General features: G+C 39.0%; 1 protein-coding gene across 3 annotated transcripts in view; it reads right to left on the reverse strand.

Moving 5' to 3' along the window:
* The window catches only part of PLCG1 (phospholipase C gamma 1), a 167,813-nt gene that overhangs the window by 12,726 nt on the left and 129,624 nt on the right, over window positions 1-25,463 (reverse strand). For all 3 annotated transcript variants that reach the window (XM_053714432.1, XM_053714364.1, XM_053714504.1), the window contains 15 exons: window positions 24,703-24,825; window positions 24,191-24,292; window positions 23,701-23,888; window positions 22,714-22,914; window positions 22,073-22,192; window positions 21,713-21,893; window positions 21,555-21,632; window positions 21,270-21,373; window positions 21,009-21,105; window positions 13,452-13,521; window positions 13,170-13,327; window positions 12,977-13,073; window positions 12,627-12,851; window positions 4,750-4,898; window positions 3,061-3,175 (listed from right to left, as the gene is read on the reverse strand). In XM_053714432.1, the coding sequence (XP_053570407.1) occupies window positions 3,061-3,175; window positions 4,750-4,898; window positions 12,627-12,851; window positions 12,977-13,073; window positions 13,170-13,327; window positions 13,452-13,521; window positions 21,009-21,105; window positions 21,270-21,373; window positions 21,555-21,632; window positions 21,713-21,893; window positions 22,073-22,192; window positions 22,714-22,914; window positions 23,701-23,888; window positions 24,191-24,292; window positions 24,703-24,825 (2,008 nt within the window). The remainder of the gene's footprint in view (window positions 1-3,060; window positions 3,176-4,749; window positions 4,899-12,626; window positions 12,852-12,976; window positions 13,074-13,169; window positions 13,328-13,451; window positions 13,522-21,008; window positions 21,106-21,269; window positions 21,374-21,554; window positions 21,633-21,712; window positions 21,894-22,072; window positions 22,193-22,713; window positions 22,915-23,700; window positions 23,889-24,190; window positions 24,293-24,702; window positions 24,826-25,463) is intronic.

Raw genomic sequence — 25,463 nt, forward strand, 5'->3', positions numbered from 1 at the left:
GAAAAAATATGGCGCTTTTACAGACCCGCTCTCTGCTCTCTGCTGAGCGGGTCTGTTATATTTTGTCAGCGCATCGGGCCAGCTGTATAGTCACAGCCCGGCCCGACCGCGCCATAGCACTAAGTGCAGCTCGCTCCTGTCAGGAGCGAGCTGCACTTAGTCTTATGGCGCGGTCGGGCCGGGCTGTGACTATACAGCTGGCCCGATGCGCTGACAAAATATAACAGACCCGCTCAGCAGAGAGCGGGTCTGTAAAAGCGCCATATTTTTTCATATTAAAAGGTAAAAAACAGAATTTATGCTTACCTGATAAATTACTTTCTCCAACGGTGTGTCCGGTCCACGGCGTCATCCATTACTTGTGGGATATTCTCCTCCCCCACAGGGAAAGGCAAGGAAAGCACACAGCAAGAGCTGTCCATATAGTCCCTCCCAGGCTCCGCCCCCCCCAGTCATTCGACCGACGGTTAGGAGAAAAAAGGAGAAACTATAGGGTGCCGTGGTGACTGTAGTGTATAGAGAAAGAAATTTTTCAAACCTGATTAAAAAACCAGGGCGGGCCGTGGACCAGACACACCGTTGGAGAAAGTAATTTATCAGGTAAGCATAAATTCTGTTTTCTCCAACATTGGTGTGTCCGGTCCACGGCGTCATCCATTACTTGTGGGAACCAATACCAAAGCTTTAGGACACGGATGAAGGGAGGGAGCAAATCAGGTTACCTAAACAGAAGGCACCACGGCTTGCAAAACCTTTCTCCCAAAAATAGCCTCTGAAGAAGCAAAAGTATCAAATTTGTAGAATTTTGGCAAAAATGTGCAGAGAAGACCAAGTCGCTGCCTTACATAACTGATCAACAGAAGCCTCGTTCTTGAAGGCCCATGTGGAAGTCACAGCCCTAGTAGAGTCAGCTGTGATTCGTTCAGGAGGCTGCTGTCCGGCAGTCTCATAAGCCAATCAGATAATGCTTTTCAGCCAGAAAGAAAGAGAGGTAGCAGTAGCTTTTTGTCCTCTCCTCTTACCAGAATAAACGACAAACAAAGAAGAAGTTTGTCTGAAATCCTTTGTTGCTTCTAAATAGAACTTTAAAGCACGGACTACATCTAAATTGTGTAACAAACGTTCTTTCTTTGAAACTGGTAATCGGACACAAAGAAGGAACAACTATTTCCTGGTTAATATTCTTGTTGGAAACAACTTTTGGAAGAAAACCAGGCTTGGTACGCAAAACAACCTTATCTGAATGGAACACCAGATAGGGTGGATCACACTGCAAAGCAGATAGTTCAGAAACTCTTCTAGCAGAAGAAATAGCAACCAAAAACAGAACTTTCCAAGATAGTAACTTGATATCTATGGAATGTAAGGGTTCAAACGGAACCCCTTGAAGAACTGAAAGAACTAAATTTAGACTCCAGGGAGGAGTCAAAGGTCTGTAAACAGGCTTGATTCTGACCAAAGCCTGTACAAAAGCTTGTACATCTGGCACAGCTGCCAGTCGTTTGTGTAACAACACGGATAAAGCAGAAATCTGTCCTTTTAGAGAACTCGCTGACAACCCTTTATCCAAACCCTCTTGGAGAAAGGAGAGAATCTTAGGAATTTTAATCTTACTCCAGGAGAATCCCTTGGATTCACACCAACAGATATATTTTTTCCATATTTTAAACACCACAAACTCCTCACCATCCCCGAGGAGATGCTACTTGTTCAGAGCGACAAGGAGAATGACTGGGGGGGCGGAGCCTGGGAGGGACTATATGGACAGCTCTTGCTGTGTGCTTTCCTTGCCTTTCCCTGTGGGGGAGGAGAATATCCCACAAGTAATGGATGACGCCGTGGACCGGACACACCAATGTTGGAGAAAAGGGTTTTAGAACTATAGCACTTAAATAATGTTATATAATTCTGCACTATGTGCAGAATTATATAACATTATTTTTAAGGTTTACTGTCCCTTTAACTGCTTTGAATTATTTCTTCCAATCAACAATTACATTTGTTCTGTATTACATCCCTCAACAACACCTCCCAACATTTGCATGTCACAATCTAGGACACATTGAGGGTGCAACGTAATAGGGGTGGGAGTGTATGTGTGGCAGTCTCTTAATTATTATTTTTTTGCATTTTAAATAAGGGACAGTAAAAACCTTGAGTTTTTAATATAAAATGTTTGGTTAGGTTTAGTATAACAAATTTGCAATATAATTTCATTTTTTATGTTGCTACCTTTCCATATAATTTAGCTCTGAAAATTGTGGCTTCTATAAATCTCAGACCTGGAAAAACACTCTGCAGATTTATCATCGTGAACACAGCTACATATATTTCCCTAGTTGGCTTTAACAGGTAACTACTAAACAATTCACTTTATACTAGAAATATGACCCTGGCTAGCATTGTTGTCTGCCAACTAAGGCCCGGATTGGCTCCCCCAAGTAAGCCAAATGATGGATGGGCTATTCAGATAAAATGCTGCAAATATGTTAACTTGATTTTAAAATGTTTTAGACTTGGTGGATATGTCATTCTATAGCAGTACAGCAGAAATATCCCTTTAAACATTTTACAGTCCCTTTTAGCAGCCTTCCTTTGCATTTTGAGACCTCTGCATGTAGGCTGCCTTTCATACCCCCAAGTGACCTGCACTTACAATATACACCTGTATCTGTATATACTGGAATCTATTCCCCAGCCAATATGACCATCACATGCTCTGAACACTCTGACCATGAAAGGCAGCCTGTATGCAGCAGGCACATTAGCATGCAGAGAACAGGTTATGAATGTATTATATTATATAGAAATGTGACAAGTTACTAGGTAGGTGACCAATAATCTAACGCTCTCTGCTCAGGTGAGATTATCTAAGAAGAATGGCCGGGCACCTCAAAGAATTTTTAGAAGCACAAATTTTGCCTTTTGAGATATTTCGCTGTGCACAGTTCTGGATGTTGAGGAGAAACTCCTGTACTACAATAGAAGGTCCAAGAAATATACCAAATATTTTCTCTGGTTAGCCCAGTGGTATGAAATTGTTGAGGCTCACGGTCTCACCTACAAACTCGGTCTTCAGCTTGGCATTGTCATACTCTGCTCCACAGACCTCCACCTCTACAAAAGGACAAACAATACCTCTTCCATTTTTGGGAAGGTGTCGTGCACCTAAAATCTGACAGAGTACAGAGAGAGAAAAAAAAACAAGCACAATAAGAACAAGGTGTATCTGCATATGTAATTGTTCATGCGTGACAGTTTCTAGTCCCCTAATATTAAAGGGCCATTATAGATGAAAAATGACATGTTCTAATGAATGAGAGTATGTAATGTTAAGACCATGGACCCCGCACTTCTATATGTTTTCCCACCACAACAGGGTTAAACACATAGTAGAAGTACCACTTGGGACCTTTACAGCTGAGTCACGTAACACTCAGAATTTAATCTCCCATATGATGCACTTTGCCTGATCCCGCTACATGACACACAATGATAAAATACACATTTAGTTAAACAGTTGTACTATGCTTAAACATGTTAAAAGGGACATGAAATCAAACATTCAGATAGAAAATACAACTTTAAAAATGTTTCCAATTAACTTCTATGATCAAAAGAGATATCTAGATAGGTAGCGTGCACATGTCTGGAGCACTACATGACAGGAAATAGTGCTGCCATCTAGTGCTCTTGCAAATGTATAGCTGTTACGTGCACACTCCTGAGCTTACATCCCTGCTTTTTCAACAAAGGATAACGAGACAACAAAGAAAGTTTGATAATAGAAGAAAATTGGAAAGTTATTAAAGATTTTATGTTTTATCCGAATCATGAAAGAAAATTTGAGTTATGTCCCTTTAAGAGGTATTTTATTTTGTATTGAAGGGATAATGGTCAGTAAATGATTAAAGGGACACTCAAGCCAAAATTAAACTTTCATGATTCAGATAGAGCATGCCATTTTAAACAACTTTTGAATTTACTTCCATTAACAAAATGTGCTCAGTCTTTTTATATTTACACTTTTGGAATCACCAGGTCCTACTGAGCATGTGCAAGAATACACAGAATATACGTATATGCATTTGTGACTGGCTGATGGCTGTCACATGATACAGGGGGAGTGGAAAGACAAAACTTTTAATTTGTCAGAAAAAAAATCTACTACTCATTTGCTGTTCAGGCTTATTGCTAATGCATTGTCTTGTTATCATGCATTTGTTGATTATGTAAATTTACTGTATTTACTGGTCCTTTAATATTTGGGTGAAAACACTAAGATATGAAATCCATATACATGTCTGTTATATCTTTAAACCATTCATTACTTATTCAGGCAAGCAACACTAAATATAGAAAACAATCCATAAATTGTAATTAGCACACACATTAAAGGGACATACAAGGGCAAAAGTAAAATGTTCTAATGTTTTAGAGCATTATTGCGCAATTGCATATAACTCTATTTAACCCCTTCAAAAGGGGGTTTAAAATCGGCTCCAGAGCAGCAAAGTGCTATTGGGAACTAGCTGAACATCTGGTGAGCCAATGAGTGATGAGTCAGGTGTGTGCAGCCACCAATCACCAGCTAGCTCCCAATACTCACAATAGTGCACTGCTGCTCCTGAGCTCCTAGCTATGCTTTTTTAATAAAGGACACCTAGCCTAGAGAGTTAAGTAAATAGGATCTCTCTGAACCATGAAAGTTTAATTTTGACTCCTGTATCAGTATGTTCAACTGCTCACCTCAACACACACGATTACTGGCTCTAGAGTTCGGAGGGAATTTTTATCAAATGGATCAAATACATCATCCCTCATGCTGTTCGGCTGAAGGACATACCCACATCGCCCACCAGATTGGAACAGTGCCTGGTTCATCTGCATAGGCTTATCTAGGACAGAAAGAGAGGCTTGTGTCAGAGCCTAGCACTGGCTGACAAGGAAGGAATTAAACATAGGTTATGAGATTTATAGAAAAGGCCAACATAATATGTCTGCAAAGGTCTATAAGCAGGGAGCAACTAAATGCAACAGAATCCAAGGCAAAGTCATTATGGAGACATAAAATGTATAAAAAAAAACTACAAACACTGATGCTAATGTTCACCCATTTATAGAGCCTTAATATGTATTCCATGCACATATCCACCTGCTATCCATAAAGGGACATGCAACACTTAGAGGCTTTAATATAAATTAAATTATGTGTAATAAAAAAAAATTGCAATACAGGTTTATGTTTATTATTTTTTTTGCTTACTTTTATGTAATTTAACTGAGAATTGTGTTCTATTTTTTGTTTCTGATCCCGGTGACAAATGGGAGTGCATAGACAAGACTTCACAAGACTAACATTCTACTCAGTGATTGTTCCATGTCTGTTGTAACTTATTTTTATCTGCATTTAATTTGCAGCAGAAAATGAGATGAGGCTTTGTCCCTGACTGTAAAACAAATGCAAGAACAAAATGCTTTTAAAATGTTTATTTGTATTCTGATCTTTTGCAATAAAAGTATGGAATTGTTGATATGTATATAAAAAAAACATAATTTATGTAAGAACTTACCTGATAAATTCATTTCTTTCATATTAGCAAGAGTCCATGAGCTAGTGACGTATGGGATATACATTCCTACCAGGAGGGGCAAAGTTTCCCAAACCTTAAAATGCCTATAAATACACCCCTCACCACACCCACAATTCAGTTTAACGAATAGCCAAGAAGTGGGGTGATAAGAAAAAAGTGCGAAAGCATATAAAATAAGGAATTGGAATAATTGTGCTTTATACAAAAAAATCATAACCACCACAAAAAAGGGCGGGCCTCATGGACTCTTGCTAATATGAAAGAAATGAATTTATCAGGTAAGTTCTTACATAAATTATGTTTTCTTTCATGTAATTAGCAAGAGTCCATGAGCTAGTGACGTATGGGATAATGACTACCCAAGATGTGGATCTTTCCACACAAGAGTCACTAGAGAGGGAGGGATAAAATAAAGACAGCCAATTCCTGCTGAAAATAATCCACACCCAAAATAAAGTTTAATGAAAAACATAAGCAGAAGATTCAAACTGAAACCGCTGCCTGAAGTACTTTTCTACCAAAAACTGCTTCAGAAGAAGAAAATACATCAAAATGGTAGAATTTGGTAAAAGTATGCAAAGAGGACCAAGTTGCCGCTTTGCAAATCTGATCAACCGAAGCTTCATTCCTAAACGCCCAGGAAGTAGAAACTGACCTAGTAGAATGAGCTGTAATCCTCTGAGGCGGAGTTTTACCCGACTCAACATAGGCAAGATGAATTAAAGATTTCAACCAAGATGCCAAAGAAATGGCAGAAGCTTTCTGGCCTTTTCTAGAACCGGAAAAGATAACAAAAAGACTAGAGGTCTTTCGGAAAGATTTAGTAGCTTCAACATAATATTTCAAAGCTCTAACAATATCCAAAGAATGCAACGATTTCTCCTTAGAATTCTTAGGATTAGGACATAATGAAGGAACCACAATGTCTCTACTAATGTTGTTGGAATTCACAACTTAGGTAAAAATTCAAAAGAAGTTTGCAACACCGCCTTATCCTGATGAAAAATCAGAAAAGGAGACTCACAAGAAAGAGCAGATAATTCAGAAACTCTTCTGGCAGAAGAGATGGCCAAAAGGAACAAAACTTTCCAAGAAAGTAATTTAATGTCCAATGAATGCATAGGTACAAATGGAGGAGCTTGAAGAGCCCCCAGAACCAAATTCAAACTCCAAGGAGGAGAAATTGACTTAATGACAGGCTTTATACGAACCAAAGCTTGTACAAAACAATGAATATCAGGAAGAATAGCAATCTTTCTGTGAAAAAGAACAGAAAGAGCAGAGATTTGTCCTTTCAAGGAACTTGCGGACAAACCCTTATCTAAACCATCCTGAAGAAACTGTAATATTCTCGGTATTCTAAAAGAATGCCAAGAAAAATGATGAGAAAGACACCAAGAAATATAAGTCTTCCATATCTCTCTGGATACAGATTTACGAGCCTGAAACATAATATTAATCACAGAGTTAGAGAAACCTCTTTGACCAAGAATCAAGCGTTCAATCTCCATACCTTTAAATTAAAGGATTTCAGATCCTGATGGAAAAAAGGACATTGAGACAGAAGGTCTGGTCTTAACGGAAGAGTCCACGGTTGGCAAGAGGCCATCCGGACAAGATCCGCATACCAAAACCTGTGAGGCCATGCCGGAGCTACCAGCAGAACAAACGAGCATTCCTTCAGAATCTTGGAGATTACTCTTGGAAGAAGAACTAGAGGCGGAAAGATATAGGCAGGATGATACTTCCAAGGAAGTGATAATGCATCCACTGCCTCCGCCTGAGGATCCCGGGATCTGGACAGATACCTGGGAAGTTTCTTGTTTAGATGAGAAGCCATCAGATCTATTTCTGGAAGTTCCCACATTTGAATAATCTGAAGAAATACCTCTGGGTGAAGAGACCATTCGCCCGGATGCAACGTTTGGCGACTGAGATAATCCGCTTTCCAATTGTCCATACCTGGGATATGAACTGCAGAGATTAGACAGGAGCTGGATTCCGCCCAAACCAAAATTCGAGATACTTCTTTCATAGCCAGAGGACTGTGAGTCCCTCCTTGATGATTGATGTATGCCACAGTTGTGACATTGTCTATCTGAAAACAAATGAACAACTCTCTCTTCAGAAGAGGCCAAGACTGAAGAGCTCTGAAAATTGCACGGAGTTCCAAAATATTGATCGGAAATCTCACCTCCTGAGATTCCCAAACCCCCTGTGCCGTCAGATACCCCCACACAGCTCCCCAACCTGTAAGACTTGCATCTGTTGAGATTATAGTCCAGGTCGGAAGAACAAGAAGCCCCCTGAACTAAACGATGGTGATCTGTCCACCATGTCAGAGAGTGTCGTAAAATCGGTTTAAAGATATTAATTGAGATATCTGTGAGTAATCCCTGCACCATTGGTTCAGCATACAGAGCTGAAGAGGTCGCATGTGAAAACGAGCAAAGGAGATCGCATCTGATGCGGCAGTCCTAAGACCCAACATTTCCATGCATAAGGCTACCAAAGGGAATGATTGTGACTGAAGGTTTTGACAAGCTGATATCAATGTTAAACTTCTCTTGTCTGACAAGGACAGAGTCATAGACACTGAATCTATCTAGAAACCTAAAAAGGTTACCCTTGTCTGAGGAATCAATGAATTGATTGGTAAATTGATCCTCCAACCATGAACTTGAAGAAACAACACAAGTCGATTCGTATGAGATTCTTCGAAAATGAGAAGACTGAGCAAGTACCAAGATATCGTCCAAATAAGGAAATACCAAAACCCTGTTCTCTAATTACAGAAAAAAGGGCACCGAGAACCTTTGAAAAAAATTCTTGGAACTGAGGCTAGGCCAAACGGTAGAGCCAAAAAACTGGTAATGCTTGTCTAAAAAGAGAATCTCAGACACTAAAAGTGATCTGGATGAATCGGAATATGCAGATACACATCCTGTAAATCTATTGTAGACATATAATGCCCTTGCTAAACAAAAGGCAGGACAGTCCTACAGAAACTGAATGTTGGTATCCTTACATAACGATTCAATATTGATAGATCCGGAACTGGTCTGAAGGAATTGACCTTCTTTGGTACAAGGAAGAGATAAAATAAAACCCCAGCCCCTGTTCCAGAACTGGAACTGGCATAATTACTCCAGCCAACTCTAGATCTGAAACACATTTTAGAAATGCTGAGCCTTTGCTGTGTTAACTGGGACACGGGAAAGAAAAAAATCTCTTAGCAGGAGGCCTTAACTGAAGCCAATTCTGTACCTTCTGAAACAATGTTCTGAAACCAGAAATTGAGAACGGAATTGATCAAAATTTCTTTGAAGAAAACGTAATCTGCCCCATACCAGCTGAGCTGGAATAAGGTCCGCACCTTCATGGGTACTTAGGAGCTGGCTATAGGTTTTCTATAAGGCTTGGATATATTCCAAACTGGAAATAGTTTCCAAACTGATACTGCTCCTGAGGATGAAGGATCAGGCTTTTGTTCCTTATTGTGAGGAAAGGAACGAAAATGATTATTAGACCTAAATTTACCTTAGATTTTTTATCCTTTGGTAAAAAAGTTCCCTTCCTTCCAGAAACAGTTGAAATAATAATTTATTACCCTGGAAAGAAAAGGAAAGCAAAGTTGACTTAGAAGACATATCAGCATTCCAAGTTTAATCCATAAAGCTTTTCTAGCTAAAATAGCTAGAGACACATACCTGACATCAACTCTAATGATATCAAAAGATGGTATCACCAATAAAATTATTAGCATGTTATAGAATAATAATAATGCTATAAAATTATGATCTGTTACTTGTTGCGCTAAAGCTTCTAACCAAAAAGTTGAAGCTGCAGCAACATCCGCTAAAAATATAGCAGGTCTAAGAAGATTACCTGAACATAAGTAAGCTTTTCTTAGAAAGGATTCAATTTTCCTATCTAAAGGATCCTTAAATGAATTACTATCTGCCGTAGGAATAGTAGCACATTTAGCAGGATTAGAGACAGCCCCATAACCTTAGGGATTTTGTCCCAAAAAAACTCTAATCTGTCAGATGGCACAGGATATAATTGCTTAAACGTTTAGAAGGAGTAAAAGAATTACCCAAATTATTCCATTCCCTGGAAATTACTTCAGAAATAGCATCAGGGAGATTAAACACTTCTGGAATAATTACAGGAGATTTAAAAACCTTATTTAAACGTTTAGATTTAGTATCAAGAGGACCAGAATCCTCTATTTCTAATGCAATTAATACTTCTTTAAATAAAGAACGAATAAATTCCATCTTGAACAAATACAAAGATTTATCAGCATCAACCTCTGAGACAGAAACCTCTGAACCAGAAGAACCATTATCAGTATCAGAATGATGATGTTCATTTAAAAATTCATCTGAAAAAAGAGAAGTTTTAAAAGATTTTTATGTAAACTAGAAGGAGAAATAACAGACATAGCCTTCTTAATGGATTTAAAAAATAAAATCTCTTATGTTTATCAGGAACACTCTGAAAATTAGATGTTGACGGAACAGCAACAGGTAATGTAACAGTACTAAAGGAAATTTTATCTGCATTAATAAGTTTGTCATGACATGCAATACAAACAACAGCTGGAGAAACAGATACCAAAAATTATAGCAGATACACTTAGCTTGGTAGCTCCAGCACTAGACAGCGATTTTCCTGTAGTATCTTCTGACTCAGATGCAACGTGAGACATCTTGCAATATGTAAGAGAAAAAACAACATATAAAGCAAAATTGATCAAATTCCTTAAATGACAGTTTCAGGAATGGGAAAAAAATGCCAAAGAACAAGCTTCTAGCAACCAGAAGCAATGAAAAAATAAGACTTAAATAATGTGGAGACAAAAGCGACGCCCTTATTTTTTAGCGCCAAATAAGACGCCCACATTATTTGGCGCCTTAATGCTTTTGGCGCCAAAAATGACGCCACATCCGGAACGCCGACATTTTTGGCGCAAAATAACGTCAAAAAATGACGCAACTTCAGGCGACACGTATGACGCCGGAAACGGAAAAGAATTTTTGCGCAAAAAAAATCTGCGCCAAGAATGACGCAATAAAATGAAGCATTTTCAGCCCCCGCGAGCCTAACAGCCCACAGGGAAAAAAGAGTCAAATTTTTGAAGGTAAGAAAAAATGAATAATTTAAATGCATAATCCCAAATATGAAACTGACTGTCTGAAAAATAAGGAAAGTTGAACATTCTGAGTCAAGGCAAATAAATGTTTGAATACATATATTTAGAACTTTATAAACAAAGTGCCCAACCATAGCTTAGAGTGTCACAGAAAATAAGATTTACTTACCCCAGGACACTCATCTACATGTTTGTAGAAAGCCAAACCAGTACTGAAACGAGAATCAGCAGAGGTAATGGTATATATAAGAGTATATCGTCGATCTGAAAAGGGAGGTAAGAGATGAATCTCTACGACCGATAACAGAGAACCTATGAAATAGACCCCGTAGAAGGAGATCACTGCATTCAAATAGGCAATACTCTCCTCACATCCCTCTGACATTCACTGCACGCTGAGAGGAAAACCGGGCTCCAACTTGCTGCGGAGCGCATATCAACGTAGAATCTAGCACAAACTTACTTCACCACCTCCATCGGAGGCAAAGTTTGTAAAACTGAATTGTGGGTGTGGTGAGGGGTGTATTTATAGGCATTTTAAGGTTTGGGAAACTTTGCCCCTCCTGGTAGGAATGTATATCCCATACGTCACTAGCTCATGGACTCTTGCTAATTACATGAAAGAAAATGTTATTTTCACTTAAAAAAGGGACATAAAACCCAAAAATTTTCGTTCATGAGTCACATAGAGCATACACTTTAATATATATATATCTTCTATTATCAAATTTACTTTGTTTTATTATTTTATTTGTTGGAAGAGAATACCTAGGTAGGTCATGTGCACGTATCAAAAGCAGTATAGGCAAGCACTTTTGCAAGAATGTTTTTGAGCATTGGATAACAGCGGTGATATTACAATGTATAACACTGTTAAAGCATTGGATAACAGCAGTGACATTACAATGTATAACACTGTTAAAAGCATTCTTGCAAAAGTACAAATAAAGACAGCGCTAAAGTCAGTATATATAAATCTATTACAAAACAAAACATTTAATGCATAGTGTAATTTATTAGTAAAATATCTATCTGTATAGAAGGGTCTGGCCAGGAAAGTGTTGCTGCTAATTTTTAAAGTGTTTTTACATTGTATTATACCATTTTTATATACATTGTATGCAGTTTTTATCCACATTTTGATTCTGTTACATGTATATGTTTATTTCGTAACATACACATTCTGTATGAGATACCTATTATTGTGAGATTTTTCTTCATCTGTACAAATATATATTTTACTAATAAATTACTTTATACATTTTATTTTGGTTTAGATAGCTGTTGCTGTCAGTTTTTCCACTACAAGTGTTTTATTTCTTTAGTGAATAAATACATTCAACATTAGGTGGCACTCTCTTATAACCTATTAAATTCTTGCAAAAGTGCTGATATTTAGGGCTAGATTTATCAAATCTGAGGCGGGGCGAAATTACCCGCAGGTAATCACCATTGCACATGAGCGCAATTGTGCACTCGCGTGCAATCCCGCGCACAGCCAATAACGTGCAGGCAGGAGCTGTCAATGTCCTCGGTCGGACTAGACAGCGGAGATTGAATTTCGCCACCTTAGAAGTGGCAAAGAGGTTAGGGAAGCGGAGGCCTGGTGACCGCTGCTTGTTAAATTACGGCGAGCAAGTTCTTGTGAGAACTTGCAGCCGTAGGGCTTTGATAAATCGAGCCCATAGTGTGTCAGACGTGCACGCTCCAGAGCCTGATTTTTTTATTTTATTTTTAAACCAAGAAAATTAAGTAAATCTGATAAGACAAATTGGGAAGTTGTTTAAAATTGTACACTCTCTCTGAATTATGAAATAAAAATATTGGATTTCATGTCCCTTTAAAGGGACACTCTGATTAATATCATGTACCTGGTGTTTGAAAATTTAGAGCAACCAGCTGGCTGCCACAGATCCACATGGGCATGGGGTCATAATTAGATGAGTCGAGACGTTGGCCTTTGGGGTAGATACGTGAAAGCTGGCGCCGATTATACTGCAGAAATTTTTTTCCTTTCATCTTGTTGACATACTTCTCAGCCTTTGTTTCAGGGAAGGATGACATGTCACGGTAACAGGCCCTTTCTGTGCCAATCTCTGCATAGTTTAAAAAACAAAAACAGAAACCTAAATCTCAGAAGAGAAACCATCAGGGCACCAAGGACCAGACCAAAATAAATCATTGGAGAAAATTCCCCACCCAACTCAAAGAATTCTCTTACTTTCTTCGTCAAAAGGCACTGGTCGGCAATAAATAACAAGTTCAGACAGTTCTAAGGCAATCTTCTTCCGACGCTCCATGATCTTCCCTTCTGTTAGCTGCAGAAAGGTCATTGTATCAGTGAAATGCAGATAATGCCACACTAGTAAAGGGAGAGGTATAATACATAAAATGGAGATTGCCTGCTCACATACCCGTGCATCTGCCGTCTGAGCTGCCTCACGGATTTTCCTCACCCAGTCATGCATGTCTTCAAGTGTGTCGGCTGCCACATCGAGTGGGCAACACGTCGTTGATAGCACGTTTATGGAGAATACATAAGGACGGTTGTTCACACCTTCATGTCTTATAGCTAAATAAAACAGGCACAGTTAAGCACCCTAATTTTATCATTTACCTTTGCACCAAACTCAGCTGTAGAAGTAACAGCTTGTACATTGTATGTAGAAGGATCTAATCTATTTTATCTGCCTTACCAATCTGGCAAGAAGGTACATCCAAAACCCCTCCCAGCAGGTCTCCCAGAGGGCTGTTTTCATCTAAGTGCTGTAAAAAAATAAAAAATAAAGTCATAAACATGAAATCAAAATACTTTGATCAAAGAATTAAAATTATTCTCACACACCTCTGTGCTTGGCACAGGGAATTAAGATTAAAAAAGCATTTTTAGAATTCATAGCAGCAGTCATTTTAATGAATAATGCTTAAATGTATGTCAACATATTAAGCTACAGATCTGGTTATTAATGCATCCAAGTGTGGTCACTTTTGCTATATGAGTAATATGTGAGCAGTGTCTATGCCTCTAAAAAATGCATTGATAAAAGGGGATGAATAAAGGGACATGAAAGTTTAAATTTTGTTGAAAAGCATATCTAGATAGTATTCCTATCAGGAGTGACAGCACTACTAAATTCACATATTCTACCTTTTTAAAATATCTTAGGGTGCAAAAGAAAGTATTGCCATCATACCCAAACAATATAAACAATTCTCAGCACACCAATATTATACATGCAAGTATCAGTTTATTCAATAGTATAAATAAAGGAATATATTTTCACAAAATATGCCCAAAACGCTCCTCATTCATACAATTATTCCATCCACAGAAAAAAAACAAATCTCCCTAGGCGTCCTAAGGGAGGGCCACCCATCATCACCATCAAAAAAAAGAGGGCGTTTCCTTAACAATATAATATGTCTAAAATGCTGATAGCTTCAAGACTCAATCCAAGTGCAAATAGAAACTGTCCCTTTAAGATGTTATAAACATAGGGTTAGTCCATCTTTGAAATGTCCTAGGTATAATATACAAAATGTGTAATGATCTAATGTCACACAGAAGTGATGGTATCACTCTGTCCAGAACAATAATAAATATATGGTCACAATTCAGCAATGATACACTTCTGGCCCTTTAATAAGGTCATGCACTCTGTTGTCCAAAGCATGTCCATTCCCTGATAAAGTGATAAGGAACCCCTTAAATGCCAATTATTCCTTTTATTTATAATATTGAATAAACTTTGATACTACTTGTATGTATAATAATGGTGTGCTGAGAATTGTTTATATTGCATATCTAGATAGGTTCAGGAGCACAATGCACTACTGGCAGCAAGCTGGTGATTGCTAGTTACACACATGTGTCCTGTAACTGACTTAACAGAAGTGTTCAGCTAGATCCAATAGTGCATCGCGGCTCTAGAGCTCACTAACTACACAGGGGTTAAATATATTAGGTTTAAAGCTAAATAATAGTTTTAAAGGGACGGTAAAGTCAAAATCAAAACATTTATGATTCAGATAGAGATTACAATTTACTTTTAACATTAAATTTGATTTGTTCTCTCTGTATTTGTTGAAGCATAAACCCAGGTAGACTGATAAGAGTTCAGGAAAGTGCAAGTGTCTTAATCAGGCTGTGGCAGCAGTATTTGCAGAATTGTTTAACACTACAATGAACAAGGTTGCAAACACTGCTGCTAGATAGCTATAGACACGTACACGCTCCTGAGCTCACTTAGGGCAAAGGATATGAAGAACTAAGCAAAATTGATCATAGAAATAAATTGGAAAGTTGTTTAAAATTCCCCACTATCCAATCCATCTTTCTACTCTAAAATATCAAAACAGATATTGAATAACATACACATTATAAATATTTATATATAAAAAATATAAAAGCATATTTTACTGTGTATACGCCAACTTATGTTAACCATCATTACATAGTAACATAGTAAATGAGGTTGAAAGGAGACAGAAGTCCATCGAAATTCAACCTATAAAGATCCTTATCCATTTAAAATAAACTAGCTCCAACTGAGCTTACATTTATACCATTAAAAAGCCAATTTAACACAAGCAATCATATCTCTGAATTCTGTTTCTAGCCAGAAATGTATCTAAGCCATTTTAAGTTTATATAAGGTATTGGCATTCATTACCTCCTTAGGCAAGATGTTCCACAATTTGATTGCTCTTACAGTGGAAAAAATGTTTATATTGCTGGAGATTAAATCTCCTTTCCTCCAGCCTTAAAATGTGACCTCTTGTCACAAACAACTGCCTTGGAATAAACAGAGCTTCCAATCAACTCTGTATTTGGGCTTTGACAAACACACCTGGCCTTAACCACAGCGTGAGCGTGATCGGTGCTCCACCTCCATATGAGGGCAGATGCTTGATCGTTACAGACTGTGACACTGTGTGTGTCACCACCTGTAACAATCTTCTGATGGTGCTGGTGGGAGATGTGGGCGGGAGGGGGTGGGTGGCTCAGCAGCCATACGCTATAGAAAAAAAGAAAAAAAAGGGACAGGGAGGGATGAGGGGCAGCTACACTACAGAAAAGGGGATTTGGGGTATCTAAATGGCGATCACAGTAGGGGGGAGGTGGTGGGACCACTACACTACAGAAAAAAAAAAAGAAATTTATGCTTACCTGATAAATGTATTTATTTCTTGACATGGTGAGTCCACGGATCATCATCAATTACTGTAGGGAATATCACTCCTGGCCAGCAGGAGGCGGCAAAGAGCACCACAGCAAAGCTTTTAAATATCACTTCCCTTCCCACAACCCACAGTCATTCAACCGAAGGAAAAAGGAGAGAAAGTAAGCAACACAAGGTGCAGAGGTGCCTGAGGTTTATATGACAAAACCTGTCAGAAAATACAGGGCGGGCCATGGATTCACTGTGTCAAGAAATAAATAAATTTATCAGGTAAGAATATACTTTGTTTTCTTACTAATGACACGGTGAGTCCACGGCAACATCATCAATTACTGTTGGGAATCAATACCCAAGCTAGAGGACACAGATGATAAAGACTGGGAACGTAAAAACGGAAGGCACCACTGCTTGAAAAAAAACAACCTGTCTCCCAAGAGGCCTCAGTCGTGGCAAAAGTATCAAATTTATAAAATTTTGAAAAAGTTTGTAGAGAGGACCAAGTTGCAGCCTTGCAAATTTGTTCCACAGAAGCTTCATTTTTGAAGGCCTAGGAAGAAGAAACCGCCCTCGTAGAATGAGCTGTGATTCTATCAGGAGGCTGCTGTCCAGCAGTTTCATAGGCTAAGTGAATTATACTCTTCAGCCAGAAAGAATAGAAGTAGTCGTAGCTTTCTGGTCCTTGCGTTTCTCAGAGAAACAGACAAAAAAAACAGGAGACTGGCGAAAATCCTTAGTCGCCTGCAAGTAGAATTACAGCGCACGCACCACATCTAGGTTGTGCAACAAACGCTCCTTATGAGAAGAAGGATTAGGACACAAAGAAGGAACAATGATTTCCTTATTAATATTCCTATCCGAAACAACCTTAGGAAGGAAACCTAACTTAGTAAGCAGAACCACCTTATCCGAATGAAAGATAAGGTAAGGGGAATCATACTGTAACACCGATAGCTCAGAGACTCTCTGAGCAGAAGAAATGGCAACAAAAACGAAACCTTCCAAGAGAACATCTTAATACCTAAGGAACACATAGGCTCAAACGGAGCCTGCTGAAAAAAAAAAAACTCTAAAAACAAGGTTAAGACTCCAGGTGGAGTAACAGATTTAAACACAGGCCTGATTCTGACGAAGGCCTGACAAAAGGATTGCACGTCTGGCACGTCTGCCAGACGCTTAACAAAATAGACCAGGCAGAAATCCTTCAGAGTACTAGCTGAAACACTTTTCTCCAGACCCTCCTGAAGAAAAAACTAAATTCTAGAAATCCTAACTCTACTCCAAGAGTAGCCATTGGATTCACATCAATACTATATGGTAAATCTCTCTAGTCACAGACTTACCAGCCTGTATCAAAGTCTCAACGACTAAATCTGAAAACCCACGCTTAGATGAAACAAAGCGTTCAATCTCCAAGCAGACAGCTTCAGAGAAACTAAATTTGGATGAGAGAAGGGACCCTGATCAGAAGGTCCTTACTCAGAGGCAGTGTCCAAGGTGAAGAGATAACATCTCCTCTGAATCTGAATTACCTATGCCTCTCCTGTTTGATACGAACAATGATTTGAGGAAGAGGAGCAAACCAAGAAACAGATGCCAGACTGAATCCTAAGGCAATGCTAGGAAATTTAACAGAGCAGCTTGCTGATCTCTAGACCTTTAACATAACCTGGAAGCTTGGCGTGCTGCCATCTCCAACTCCAGCACCCCTCATTGGGGGTTAACCTAGAGAACACCCCCGGGAGAAAAATCTGACTGCTCAAGAAGACCGCTCCCAGTATAAACTCCTGAAATGTGAATAGCGGATTAACGACGACATGAGCGTCCCCCCACTGAACAATCCACACTAAATTGTTCAACCAGAACTGGAAAAAACGGTTAAGACAACTGAGGCAAAGCCATCAGAGCAATGTAGATAGTTTTCAACTCCAAAATGGTTATGGGAAGAGCAGACTCCTCCCAAGTCCATAATTACCATCCAACAGACTAGCGACTGTGGTCACTATTACTCAGGAAAATCTCCGGAAGCATGAGCCCCAAGACAGAAGCACCTGAGAACTGGAGAATGCGGGTAACAATCCTGCTACCTCCTGCAAGCTAAGCGAGCGATCTACCACTAATTCAAGATCTATCCTGCAAGACAGAGTCACAGGATCCCCTGGCCCACTATCTGAACATGCATAACAGCAGACACTCAGATGGAATAGAGCCAAGGAATGATGTCCAATGAATCAACCATCAGACCAATTACCTCCATATATTGAGCCACAGAATGGCCAAACAGTAGAATGCCAAAAAGTAAAGGCAAGATGAAAAAATCCACTATTTTCTGACCTCTGAGCTAACCACTAGACTACATTGGCTGCGTCGTGCTCCTATTTAAAGGAGACCGCTTATGACAGACAGGAGATGGGAGAAAAAGCTTCTTTAACTTCTCCCATACCTGAGAAAAGTCTACGGAACAAGAATTTTTTTTTCTAGACGAATCCTAGTATATATAAAATGAACTCGATTCTTGAGGATTAACGACGACAGGGAGTCGAAGTCTACCAGGTGGCCAACCCCTCCTAAAGGTGTTCATGCCTGAATCTGAAGGAAACTACTTCATCATCAGATGAAGGAATAAAACTGTCTGAATCAGAGAGTTAAACCTCGGATGCTACCGACTATCCACCTTATCAGACTATAAGGAGGGCAATATGCGTAGCAAGCGGAGCAGAAAATCTACTACTATCTGATTTACTAATGTTTCCTCTTGCGAATAGCCTTTAAGATAGGAAAAGCAGATCATGCCACAGATACCAGAAGACACCTGGGCAGATAATTCTCTCAGCAAACAACTCCTCCAGGAGATTGAGAGGAACCGCAGGGCACTGCATGAGACGCCATAAAAGGGCTTGGGACGTTTGCGAAGAAGCTGTGGTAAGGCCTAAACAGCATCATCCAAGGAGACATGAGGCTAAAAATGTTCTTAAAATATTTCCAAATATTTTAAAATGACACTGTCACTTTAAGAGTATAGAAACTTGCTTAAAACAAAATAATTTTTCTTTTTTTTTTAAAATATATTTCGGAAGAACAAGTTATACATTGAAATAATGGTAATATTTCCTTAAGTGAAGGAAATCTAACTTAAACAGGGGCAGAAGTATGCCATGTATATTGGCATTTCGACATTGGAAGTTTATTCACACGGGAATTTATCCTTATATGGTGGAAATAAAACATAACTCATATAGCAGTAAGAATCCGAAAATATAAGTCTAACAAGTCCTACAAAAGGATCTCCCGATAGAATAAGTACAGAGGTAGAGCCGGATTTAATAAAACCACGATACTCTATCTCACAGGACTATCCTCTTCCTTGACACGACTAAGTACCACAGAGCCGTTCCGGACAGTAACGCCGCTCCGCTCTCGGACAGAGAACGAGGCGGGGTTAATGCATCTGATATTGCAGCCCAAGATCGCGCGTCCCCTTACAGAAAGGAAGGAGGCGGGGACACGAAGACGGCATGTAGATGAAGCGTGAAAACCTTGCGCTTTATCTTGCCGCACAGGAACCCTGAACACTCTTATTGCATGTCACAGTTATATGAGGAACGTAGAGCATTGCTCCGCTCCTAAAATTACCCCAAACTCAGTGAAAGTTGCGCACCTCTGCCAGCAAACAACTCGTATAAAAGAACACAATGAGGCTTGTCCCTTAAAGCCCCCATAATAGCTATGCAGACCTTAAAGTGGAGCAAACGCGCTTCCTCCCCTGACCCAGTCTTACCTTAAACCATTCAGTCATTAAAAAGGGAATGCTGCCTAATTTGAAGAAGCTAAAAATTACAACTGATCCCTAAGTAGGATAACCCCTTCCTCTCTATGAAGGGAATTAACCCCTAGATCTCCAAATCTCATGACTATGTGCCTGCATACTGCCTAAACATCCATAAGGATATGTCCCATATAAAAGCAGAGGGTCTTAATCCTTTCAGTGCCAGCCTTCTAGTCCCAGAAGAACAAAAAGGCACTTACCTGCATTCTAGCTGTCCGGCAGTTAGACGACTCACAAAGTATGAGAGGATGCCACTCCTCACAGAGACCTGTGTAAAAAGAAAGAGAGTAAAAACAGCAGCAACATGTTAGGAAAACGCAGCAAAGCCCACTTTACAAGTTCCTAACTGCTTTAAAGCCACCACAGACTAACGTGGAGTACATCTAGACCCAAATTGTGATGGAAGGCCAGAGCAATCTTGCCCAGACTTCAAAATAAAAAAATCTTGATAGAAGAATCATAATCAGGACACCTAATTACTTCATCTCTTCCTTGCACTAGAGGCAAAGAGAATGACTGGGGGTTGTGGGAAGGGAAGTGATATTTAACAGCTTTGCTGTGGTGCTCTTTGCCTCCTCCTGCTGGCCAGGAGTGATATTCCCTACAGTAATTGATGATGATCTGTGGACTCACCGTGTCATTAGAAAGAAAAATAAAAAGGGGTTTATAGGCACTGGCAGACAGCTGCCAGTACCTAAGATGGTGGCAATAGTTAGAGGGGGGAGGGTTAGATAGCTATTTGAGGGAGTATCAGGGAGGTTGGATGGTTAGGGGGATCCGACACTGCAGAAAAGTAAAGATAGGATTAGAGGGATAGGTATAGGAGGGATAGGGATTAGGGATAGAGATAAATAGATAGAGGGATAGGTATATTTCTTTCCTTAAACATTTTGGCCCGTGTACACAGGCTTTAACACTTGTATGTATATAATAAAGTAATCATATTACCTCTCAAGAGGTTTGGCCAACCTCTTCTCATAGTCTAAATTCTCCATTCCCTTTAATAGTTTTGTGGCCCTTCTCTGAATTTTTTTTTTTTAATTCTGCAATGCCTTTTTATTTTATTTTTTAAATTAGACCCCAGAACTGAACCCCATACTTAAGGTAAGGTCTTACCAGGGATTTATAGAGAGACATAATTATGCTTTCTTCCCTTGCATCAATGTCTCTTAATACTTTGATGGAAAATTTAATTTGATAGAAGGAAAATTGAGTGGAGGACACTCCTAACTAAATGTTAAACCTACCTGGCGTTCAGGCTCGGGCTCCGCTGGACTTAAAATCTCTTCCACATAGTTAGAAGGAAACCACATCTGCTTTTTACCTCCATAATCTCCACGCCACCTACAAAAAGTATAAGACAGTCTAATTACTCACAGAGGTACTTAGGTTTATAATGACAATGTAGGCATCTTTAAATTATTTTTGAAGACAATAGCTGGAGGAGTTTGACAGACCATAAAACACAGAATGAGAAGCACTTGGCTGACCATTAGTAATCTGCTTACCAGCCACCCTCTTGCTTCTCTACGTTTTGGATGACTGCATTCTTGGTGAAGGTCAGCTCATCCTCTCGTTGAGCTTTATAATCAAACAGGGCCCTGACAGAGCACTGGGAAAATACAAAGGGAGTGAGAGCAGGAAGGAAAGCTTGAAGAGGTGGAAAATACAAAGGATCATAAATACAGGGGGGGGGGGGGGGACAAAAAATTGAAAGGCATGTGCAAATGATAATATTGGGTATGTCCAATAAAATACATTTGTCATATGTTGACTTTACCACCAGTTCCTACCTTAAATGTTGGCATAGGATTAGCTTCTACATAGAAGCCTGGATTCCTTCCCTCATAAAGAGCTCCATAATCAGGTTCCTGTAATATAGAATACCACTGTCAGATATTTGGACCCCAGAGGAAATTTCCATGAAGTTTCTGCAACGTGCTTTACTCACTGCAGTGCCAATCTTCTCTAGAGTTTCCTCATTAATAGGGTATCTCAGTTTCATCTTGCGGTACAAAGGATGCTTTTCATAGTAGCTGATCAAATCTACCAGACTGTCAAACTCTGAGCTACCCAGAACCACGCTCTGACCTTCCTGAAGGACACGACAGTGCTTGATCTTCCCCTCCGCTCTGCATTCAATGCAAGCAAAATGAGCAAAGAATGAACATAATTAATGATTAAAGAAAACTTTACTGAACAAATAAGAAAGGAATAAAAGGACTTTATTAAGAATGACAGAATAAAGGCATGTTTAAAGACTGAAGCAAAAAAGACAATTTCTATGAAAAAGACAAACTTTATCTCTCACCGGAAGGAAATGGCATAGGAATTAGGCTCGGTCCTCTTGCGTACAAGGAAGGCTCCATCTCGGGGGACCCTCATGAGCATATGCTCTGCTTGAGCCCGTGTGAGGTTGGCATGGTACCATCTGCATAATGAATACACTCAGTTTTAGTATATTCATATAAATGTGAGAGTAATGGAGGATCTAATCCAGCCAAACTATGGCCCCCAGGTTCAAGGCTTTTTTGTGGCTTCACTACTAAGCAGAAAACAGATATCAGTAATCGGTTATTGGAAAAGCAGTTCCACTCTTCTCACTATATAATTAAATGTGCATTTGTACCAAATTTTACAAAAACGTTGTTTTGTACATACAGTTACATTAAAATTCCTTAACAGTAATGTATTAGCTATGTAATTTTGAAGTATAAATTTTATTTTTAGGTTTCTCTTTAGCATAAATGTGAATGTAAAGTAATGTGGTCCATGACTAATCCTGCTATCACTAACTGGCAATCCTAATAAAATGTTTGGGTGTACCCATCTAGACAGTCTATTGGTACTGATGTTACATAGAGAGACCGTTCAGTTCTTACTAAGTTAAACAATACACTCATTTACTTATTGCATGCACACAACTCTCTATAAAAACAATCCCCCACTCACTCCTTGCTCTCATGAGCATTGGTTTGTGGGACGGGTTCTGTCAATCTCATCTCAAACTCGTTGCATCTCAATGGCATCTGCTGGTAGTGTGTGATCAAAGCATACAGACTCTCAAATACCAGGTTGTCAGTTAGAAAGAATTTTGGACTTCCGGCCTCCTGCCTTGAGTGGATTCTGCAGTGCTGAACTTTCCCATTTCTCCTGAGCAGAGAAAAAAAATAAAAATAGATTCACTAATCAAAAGAGAATTGGTACCCATGTTTACATATATTCAACAAAAGACTAACCGTTGGCCTATAACCTTATGACAGTAAAGAGCAGTATTTCACTTGCAGTTTTATTATAATATCCTGCCCGATCTATAATGCTACATACATATAATATGTTTGCAGGAACATAAGATATGAAACATACCTCACCCCACAACATATGAAAATAAATAAAAAAAAAAAACTAAAATAAATAAACTGCACTGTGTTAATACACAAGATAATACAAAGGATTTAAAATTAAGTGTAATTTCCTTTTAACAACATGAAGTAGTTAGATTTTATTATACCCAATTAAAATAGGCTGAGCTTGCAGAGAAATCAAAGCTCTTTATGTTATCCCTTTCTATATACACAAATGCTTCATCTTATCTATGTCTTTATACAAAAGCGCAATACTTGAAGCAAACATTTGAAAATGAACATTACTTCTCTCTCCTACTCCTCACTGGAAGTATACTACTGTCTGTTTATATTCTATAGCTAATACTTAAGTATTGAAATGTTCTTATAGGTGGGGATACAACAGGCAAAAGCAGCTATTTCAAATCCTGAAAAAGGTAAAACCATTTAATATACTCCAACAGGTAAAATGGAAAACTGTGACCACAATTTTACAGTACACTGTCACTTTAATACAATGCTAGTTTTTTGCATAATGCTAAACATAAACTCATACAGTATCACAAACAGAAGAGATGCTTGAAGCCACTCTCACCAGAAGGATAATGTGTAGTCACCAACAAACGTCTCACTCTCACGCACCAAGAAGGAACCATCTGGCGCCCCAGTCTCTATGCAGTAATCAGTCAGCAATCGCTCTGCTATGTGCCTTCCATCACGGCCTGCTCCAAGCTTCCCATGGAACCACTTTTCTGTGGAGTGTAGCTCAGCACTATTACTGGTCTGGAGAACAATTCTGAGATTAATTCAATCCATCAATATTAATAAAAAAGCACATACAACTCTAAGAATTGTGTTATACATTTGCCAGTTTTTGGAAACAAACCATATTTCAGTTATTCTGTAACCTTCTGAAGGATAACACAGCTTTTATACTTTGTGAGTTACAGAAACAGCTCATTATTTCATGGCTGTATTTCTATGGTTGGATTCTATGCTGGGAGTATATAACATGTATTCAAAATAAATGATGCATACTTATTAATATCCAGGTATGCAAAGTGTGCTACAATCTGGCAGATTACCTCCTTCTGCTCTTCCTCATCATCATTGGTCTGGCCATCTGAAGTCTCCTCAGAGTAATAGATCTTACTGCTGGTTAGCACGAAGAAGTGTGGGTACCATTCCTGTTTGGAAGACAGAGATTATGTACCTGCTAATACATAACATTTCAGTAGCAGAGTAGCCATGGGCTTTACAATTGTACCAGCTTTAGTATATTCTTAATGGTCAGTGCCTTAAAAGGGACAAATCCCCCATATTTACGTATGATGAAGGCACTCCACCCTCTTTGTAAGGAAATGGAACAAGCACAGTTATCAGAGGCATTTTACAACAAAAAGCAGCAATGTTAACTATAAAGATCAACATTATGTAAGAGCTAAGGACTCAATACATAAATATTTCCCTTTAACAGAGACACAAAGAGCGACACACAGACAGTGTGTAGGTAACAGTGAGAGCGAAAAGAAAGAGCAACAGGTGCATGTGGTTAATACCTAGTATTGTTTTTTTTTAAAAACCCTTTGCAACTCACATGGTTGATGGGATCCTGCAGGTATAGGATGCCATTTTTTATTGAATTGCTGATGTCATTCTCTGAGTACACAGTGGAAGTTGGGATCTCCTCATAAGTGCTGCCCTCTGCCAGCTTCTTGTGCTGCAAAAGACCACTACAGTGTTAAAATCTATCTAGCAGTTTAACTCTACGGAGAAAAAAGGCAAACACACAGGATTAGATTTATCAAGAGGAGAATGCCCCCATCTGTTGCGGGCTTGATCTCTTGAGTCTGCAACCGATATACATGATGGAACAGCTGTTGAAACTGCTGCTTCCTAAACCCTCTAAGTTTGCAGATGAAAATCACCCTGGACAGATTCAACAGGGGTTATTGAGAAGCCCTATTCTTGCACAAGAGCAGGAAAAGCATTGCACAAGTGGAAATACGCTAAGAATGTGGAACAAATGCATCCCACAATTTGTTTATCCATAACTCATCCCTAGGAGTAATAATTCTGTTAAAGGGATGATGTTGTGAAACTTTCATGATTCAGATAGACCAGGCAATTTTAAGCAACTTTCTAATGTATTCCTATTATCCATTTTTCTTTGTTCTCTTGGTATCTTTATTTGAAAAACTAATTATGCTTACCTGATAATTTCCTTTTCTTCTGATGGAAAGAGCTGCATTCATTACTTTTGGGAAATAAGAACCTGGCCACCAGGAGGAGGCAAAGACACCCCAGTCAAAGGCCCAAACACTCATCCCACTCCCCTCATCCCCCAGTCATTATGCC

Source organism: Bombina bombina, chromosome 1, assembly GCF_027579735.1.
Source record: "Bombina bombina isolate aBomBom1 chromosome 1, aBomBom1.pri, whole genome shotgun sequence".
NCBI lineage: Eukaryota > Metazoa > Chordata > Amphibia > Anura > Bombinatoridae > Bombina > Bombina bombina.